Source organism: Octopus bimaculoides, chromosome 1 (assembly GCF_001194135.2).
Source record: "Octopus bimaculoides isolate UCB-OBI-ISO-001 chromosome 1, ASM119413v2, whole genome shotgun sequence".
In the NCBI taxonomy this organism is placed as follows: domain Eukaryota; kingdom Metazoa; phylum Mollusca; class Cephalopoda; order Octopoda; family Octopodidae; genus Octopus; species Octopus bimaculoides.
In genome coordinates this window covers 52,664,228-52,672,130 of record NC_068981.1, presented here as the reverse complement: position 1 = coordinate 52,672,130, position 7,903 = coordinate 52,664,228, and the positions used below count along the sequence as shown (strand labels likewise).

Genomic DNA, 7,903 nt, shown 5'->3' with positions numbered 1-7,903 from the left:
CTGACCACCCATGCAAACTTCATAATATGTACTTTAGAATAAGGATAATGTTGGGTACTAGGATGTATAATATATATGTCTATATCTGGACCTTTTCTCTATTTTGCATAAGTCACCATCTACTGCCCTTTTGCCTATTTGGCAAACTTTCATTTCTCTAGCAACCCTTCTCTTCATTGGACTATGCCATTCATGAAGTGAGAGAAAATATTAGATATGTCCAAACTCAATCTTCTATTCTGCTGCCACCTGTATTTTGCTAATTTCTCTCCCCTCAATCACAATACTTAAGTAGGGATTACATAAAATCTTCTGGTACCCAGTGGATCCCTCATTTACATTTATGTATTGACAGTCAACAATACCTTCCCCTGAGGTTACTTTTTAACCTGCATTATCTTTCTATGCCACTAAATTCCACTCCTTTTCCTTTTGGTCACTTTTTATTGACATCCATTATTTTTATATGACTATGAGAGAAAAATTAGGCATAAGAGGCATCAAATGAAGTGTGTAATAGAGACAACTACATTGGCATGGTCATGTGAGGCATATGGTCATGTGATGCATATGGTCATGTGATGCATATGATCATGTCATGTGTATAATGAGGACAGCTGCAAAAAAGAAGTGCCAATTGTTAAATGCATATGGAAAAGGAAAACCCAGGAAAACATGAAATGAAGTAGTGAAGACCAGCCTCAATTTGTTGAGCCTCATGGAGGATATGACAAAGAACCTAGATGAATGGTAATTCTCTGTTCTTGAGAAGACCAATCCATCTTAATAAAAATAAGGTTCTAAAAGCATATTGTTAATGCTTTTGCCCTGCATCCAATCTGTTCATATCAAACCTTCCCAGCAACACATCTTTGTAACAAAAATCCTTCCTTGACCCTTCTAACTTTGGCAAGATTTCCTCAGCTACTGTGACTGAATGAGAGCAGAACTGCATATATTCTTCACCCCAACTTCTGTACCACCAGTAATCCATCTCCTTGGAACCACTTCCCTTACCAGTCATCTTGTACTCCTGGTCTCATCCCTTGCCACAATATTTACACTGAATGTTCTATTCCCTTGAACACCCACCCTCATGTCTATCGATGTCCCTGCCCCTTTCTGAAGTTACTTATCCACCCTGTGTGTCTCTGTTGTTGTGCCCCTTCCATCCCCACAACACTTCGCCTCATTTCCCTAGATCTCATCTATCTATAGCATTATTACACTGTTGTTCTCCAGCCCACCTTTATGTATTACCACCTATCACCTCCTCCTCTTTGACCTATTCCTATTTTCTTAACATTCCTCCAAACTGCCATATGCTGTTGTCTACACTTCCATCCATGTTCATCATTCACTGCATTCACTTCTATCCTCATCTCTACTGTCTGTCACTCTCCTTTCACATTCTCACAAACCTACCAACCCATCCAGCTACCCTTGAATCCCTGTCTTTATTCTTTATCCACCTTCTCGTACCTTAAGGGTACACCATCACCCACTTATCATTCTTTCTCCTTTTCCTGCTGGAGTAGCCATGTAACATCCTGTACACTCTGTAAAGTGGTTGGTATTAAGAAGGGTTTCCAGCCATATAAACTTTACATAAGACTTGGGGGCTCTCTGTAGCCCTCTAGCAAGTTGGCTCCCATCAAACTGATACCAGCATGGAATTTGGATATTAAATGATGATGATGATCATGACAACAATGATGATGGTGGTGACGATGATGATGATATATTTGAAAGTTTTCTGATAATCTTCCCTCTTTAATAATTAGATGTGTATAAATTATTAGTTGCTAATATATATATATATATATAGTGAGAGAGAGAAAGAGAGAGAAATTAATACATGTAAATATGTGTATGTAAGCATATATATATACACACGCACGGGCGCGCGCATGTTATATATATATACATACATATGTTTTTATGAATATATACGTATAGTTATATATATTTATACATGTGCTTATATTAGTATATTATATATATTTACATGTGTATATATACACACACATACACGCATACATACATACATGCATGCACACACGCACATTTGCATTTTAATACCGTCTCCTACTCCTTTGATTACAACAAATTCACCTGACTAGATAACCATGTCTTTATGTATTGGGTTTAGTAGTATGAATGAATAGCTCATATTCAGCCAAAGAAAGAAAAAAAGAAGCATTTATCCCATGTCGAAAAATAATAACGATACAGTTACGATAAGAGGAAAAGTATTGCAACAACTTATAAAATTCCAAAATTATCTCAGATTGAAAGAGGTATTGTGTAGCAGCAGTAGAAAACCGAAACTTATCAATGGAGTCTTCTCGGCAGTGAAAAGGGGAAAAACAAAAAAGCAGAACACCCAATTCTCAAGACCGCCGAAAGTGGTCTGTGCGCATGCGCAAGTTTTCTGTCGTTTGTCTTTATCATCAGTTTCTAAACTGTCTGCCTGCTAATTCACCAGTGAAATAGGAATATGGGTAAGTTTTTCCTTTCAAGAATTTGTACCGACGGCTGTTGGTCATACTTTTCTATACAGCATATCTATCATGTGTTCGCTAGGTGTTGCTCTGTTTGTAATTATCATCGATATAAGTGGAATAATTCCACCGTGTGTATAAGCGAAGCCGATTGTAAATTTTCATATTTCAATGAAACTATTTATTTTCGTCAGCAGGATCTTATGATATTTTTTTAATTACTGTTGCGGAAAAAAGGGATGGGTTCGGTTAATCTGCTTGACTTCTCGAGGAATTTTTGTTGAAATATTATTAATATACTTATGTAGTTAATGTAACTACACTGATATTTGTACATATTTCGTACCTATCTTTCTAGCGCTTGTATAAATTAGACAATAATACATATCAGAACGTGTATTTCTCTCTCTATCTCCCTCTTTCATATGGTACACACGACTAATTATGTAGATGTGTATATATTATATATTCTGCATTACTCGATAGTCATTAATTCCCATATTTTGCCTCGAAATTTCCTACCTTAATGAATATTTAAACGAGCGATTAACCATTAAACTGTAGTAATGCAGTAATGCAAAATATATTAATTTAAAAATTAGCTTTGGCACAATCATATTTTTTTTAAGTTTCAAAGCCCCATAAATTCAAGATTGAGAAAGTTAGTCGACGTATAAAGCTATTAATGATCAATTGTGAATATACCACGTCTGCTCAACATTCCGACCGGGCTGCTACTACCTTACTCGTTATTTCTATCGGTGATTCATTCTGAAACTTCTTCATACATTCATAGTGGGTTCAGATAAAATGATTGAGCCCTTAGGAATTTTATCTCTTTTTTACTGAAATTCCTTCATTATTCCTATGTTAATTCATTTCATTGAAACTAGAAAATAATTTACCTTCGTCACCGTGCCGTTATATTTCTCCATTGTGATATATTTTTAGTGAATGTTGTGATATGCATTTTAATTTCAGTGAACATAATATATATCTTGTAGAATCTCTACTCACCTTAGCATTCCGATAAGACTTGGAAATAAATATACCTTGAATTAATCAACTCATCATTTGTAAACTCATCTTTTATATGGTTCTTTCATTTATTTATCACGTTTTGTGGGGTTTTTTTTTTTTGACAACTCATAGATTCAAGCAATTTTCTTACATTTTACTCTATAATTGCGAAATTTAGATAAACCTTCGCTTTATAACCTCCTTATTTCCATTTTTGGTTTGTGCCCCATTTTTGTTTTAGTAATTTTCTTCCCATTTTCACTGCAGCATCCCCTTCCGCTCAGCATTTCATATATTCCACTGGTTCCCACCTCTTTTCATTCTAACAATATCGTAATTTCTCTTCATTCCGCTTGATTCCCTTGAAGCTGAACTTATGTATTAACAATAAATTATTATTATTATCTGTTTCGTTACCTGAAGAATAATGAGTATGTTTTCGTTTATAATTCCAATATAAATGACTTGCACAAATTTCGTTTTGAACTTCTAAAAAGCTAATTGCTTGCACCTAAGATAAATACCACGATACTATGAATCAACGGAGAGCTGTTATGTGATCGCTTGAAAATCAGCCAAATTCCCTGAAATTACATCAGTACCGTCATAAAAAAAAAAAAGAACTCTTTGGATATAGTCCCGGATTCTTTGCACACTGAGAAAAACGGGATAGTCTCGGCTGAAATGCCTTTGATCAGACGTCAGCTCAATCAGGTCTGACGTAGGGGTAATCAACAACAGCCATGCTACTAGGTGCCAACAAGGGAGTCTCTGCACAGTCTCTCTCTCCTAGAAATAGCAGCTGCACTTCTCTCAACTAACTTAGATGACGTATTGGATAATGTAGTTTTGTGTGCACGCAGCCGGCTGAAAAGACAGGATGGTCACAACTGGAATATTCTTAATCATAGGTCTTTTCAGACAAGAATAACCTGGGTCAAAGTAAAACCACCACCACGATACTGTATTAAGTGCCCCGCCATCACCAATTATTATGTTTGATAAGTTTTCATTTAGTGTTAAATTTTAAACAGTTTTGAAATATTTACTCCAATCATTTTCGATGCATTTGCTAAGTTGGTTCAATTTTATTTGTATTAAATTCATAATTAATTTATTAGTCATTTAGGATTAAGCTACAAATTCTGTGTTAGTAGCTGTTGATGATGTTGATAACGGAAAATAATCAGAAATTAAAATTAAAATAAAAAGATGAAAAAAAAAAAACCCAATTGCTCTGATGCTATCCCGATTTCAGAGACTACTCATCTTAAATGTTAGTAGCAGGCGTGACTTGTAGGATTACAAACTTAGGAGTTGTCACTGCTATCAGTTGAAGCTACTTTGATGACACTTAAGTGTTGAATCTGTTTGACCTTAAGAAAACTTATCCACAAATAATGCCAGATACTCACTCCTGTCAAAACATTTCCTCTCCGAAACAACTTTAGTGTAAAAGGTCTTCAAGTTGACTCGATAATTATCCCCATTAGCTAGCTGCCTTCTGTAATAACCAAAGGTAATATTTGTATATAATTAAGCAGCAAGCAGTCTCTTCCTCTATTGAAATGTGACACATTTTTTTCTTCTGCTGATGATGGTTTTACACCACTGCATTCATAAAATACTTTCTTGAGTTAATGAATGCCACTAAGGGCAAAATACATAATGTACTAAATAAACTCTTTTATTTATAATCCAGTGACTTGGCACATTATTTAAATATAAACAGAAAAAAAAAACAATGACAATTAAAATATAGACATAAAAACTTTCATGCTTTCTTTTCTGGATTTTTTTATTGTTTCCAAACATTAGCTGTTAAAAAAAAGAAAGAATTAGAAAGGAATTTTTGAACAAATTTTATATGTATAGTAATGCAACACATTAACATTCTACAATGTTAAATTAACATTTCTAAATTTAATGATTGTTAGCTTTAATCATAAAAGAAAAACATTTTCTAATATGCTTCCTAGGATCAATTATTTTTTTCAACTTGAATTTAATTTTCCTTTTGATTTGGAACATAAGTCAGTGGGGAAGCCCCTCCCGCCTTTTCTTTTCTTTTGTAACGTTTTAATTAGTATATTTCAAAACTTGTAGGGTTTTGTTTTTTATGCAGCTCTCCATTATTTTATTTTATTTTATTTATTTTGTTTAGTTTTAGAATATTAAAATATCGGTTGCTTCACGTGACAGCTTAAGCTTGTTGCCTGGTATTATTCTTTTTAACTGGACAAACATGTTATCAACTATATTTAACCAAACTTTGTTTTAAAAATAGACCACAAAACTAAATTTGTGGCTACTAAGTTAATTATTGGAACATAGTTAACTCCTTTACTCTAGATCTATGCATTAAGTTTACATATCTTTAAGACTTATTCTTATATTTTCATTTTCAATTCAACTTGAACCATGAAGTTCCTTAGTATTATCTAAAGTTATGTAATTCATTTGAAACATAAATTAACTGTTACTTAAAAAAGATATGTAAATAATTTTCAATACAGAACAGTATACTGAATAATTTGACTGTTGTTAAAAATTTAACTGATCTAACAAGTATCTATAATCTAAAAAGAATAATTAGAGAAGTAATCTATTATGACTCAGAGAATATTATCAATGTACTTTGTCAATTTGAATATAAATATGAATCTATGTTTTAATATACCTGTAATTAAATTACACATTCAAATGTTTTTTATCTATAATTTCAAATTTTTTTTGTCTATTATTTCTTTTTAAAATTCTGTCCATAAAAGAAAAATAAATTAAGCAATGGCACAGGTGTGGTTGTGCGGTAAGAAGCTTGCTTCCCAACCACATGGTTCTGAGTTCAGTTCCACTTTGTGGCACCTTGGGCAAGAAGCTTTTACTTGTGCCAACCCAATGCCTTCTGAGTGGATTTGGTGGACAGAAATTGAAAGAAGCCCATCATATATATATATATATATATATATATATGTGTGTGTGTTTGTATTTGTCCACCCCACTGCCACCACCACTTGACAACTGATGTTGATGTGTTTACATCCCTGTAATCTAGCTGCTTAGCAAAAGAGACTGATAGAATAAGTACCAGGCTTAAAGAAAAAGTACTGTGGTCAATTCATTTGGCTAAAAGTTCTTTAAGTTGGTGCTGCAGCATGGCTGCAGTCTAATAATAACTGAAACAAGAAAAAGATATAAAAGATTGTAGTGATGGAATATTTGTTGTTTTGCTTTTCTTTTGATTAAAACTGTAAAAATCAGTTTTTTTTAAGTACTCCATAAAGACATTTAACCTTAAAATATTTTAGTATGCTAGCAATGTTAAGAGTTGATTTGTTAATTATACTTTTTATAATCTAAAATAGGTTGCATCTAAGTAAAAATAGGTATTCTTTTCCCTCATTTTTCACTGGCTCTTCCATTGTTGCAAAGAGAATGTGTAGATATGAAATATCTTCACTTTTTTTTTTTTCATCTTTAAATCTGTTTGTGAAAAAGTATAACAACTGTTTCTCACAGCAATTTCCCCCATCACCCACCACTTTCTCTCTTGCAAGGGGCTTCTCAGTGACTGTAGATTTTAGTTTCCATTACTGACATTAAATTAGTGTTGCCTTATCTTATATCTCTCTATCTACTGGATGTTCAAACATCTTGGTTAACTATGTGCAGCTGCTGATATAATATGGCTCCCACAACTGCTGTTCTCTTGGAGTATTGACACCATTTTGGACTCAAAATATTTAGCTTCCTCACAAACCCTGAATGAAGAAGAATGGCTCCATAAATACATGTCATGTTCTATGTTTGACAGATGACATACAAACTAGTGATGAGGGAGTAGGGGAAATTATTCTCTTCAGTTGTCAGATGTGAAATATTTCCTTAAATTCACTCTGATTTACTGAGTCAAACATTTGAAATTTATGTAATTGACTACATGAAGTGTATACAAACTGTTATAAATTGATTTTTCTTAGCAAACCAGTTAACTTTATTGTTTTTACTCCATAAAGGTTGTATGATAAAGGAATTGGTCAAATCACACTAGAAAGAAGCTTCTGTTTCTACAAGAATGTATGTGTGTGTGTTTATGTATGTATGCATATATATGTATATGATAGTATGAATACATATTATTTATGTATAATATGTAGGTTTTAGTATATGTGCCTATGTAGGTAGGAATATGTGAGTGTATATCTATGCCTATATATACATCTCAATATTTATAGATAAATACATGATGTATGTATATATGTGTGTATAAATTTATATATACACATATATGTATGTGTATATATGTATGTGTTTATATGTATGTGTGTGTATATATATGTATGTATATATATGTATGTGTATATATATATATATATATA

General features: G+C 32.8%; 1 protein-coding gene and 1 long non-coding RNA gene across 2 annotated transcripts in view; one reads left to right on the top strand and one right to left on the bottom strand.

Annotated features, from left to right (window-relative positions):
- Positions 1-2,166: 2,166 nt before the first annotated feature.
- LOC106873280 (septin-7) overlaps positions 2,167-7,903 on the top strand; it is a 158,584-nt gene continuing 152,847 nt past the window's right edge. The window contains exon 1 of the mRNA XM_014920584.2: positions 2,167-2,503. Coding sequence (XP_014776070.1) covers positions 2,501-2,503 — 3 coding nt within the window. The 5' untranslated portion in view covers positions 2,167-2,500. The remainder of the gene's footprint in view (positions 2,504-7,903) is intronic.
- Positions 4,969-7,903, bottom strand: part of LOC128247340 (uncharacterized) — a 54,653-nt gene continuing 51,718 nt past the window's right edge. The window contains exon 4 of the long non-coding RNA XR_008263732.1: positions 4,969-5,342. This is a non-coding gene — a long non-coding RNA (uncharacterized LOC128247340). The remainder of the gene's footprint in view (positions 5,343-7,903) is intronic.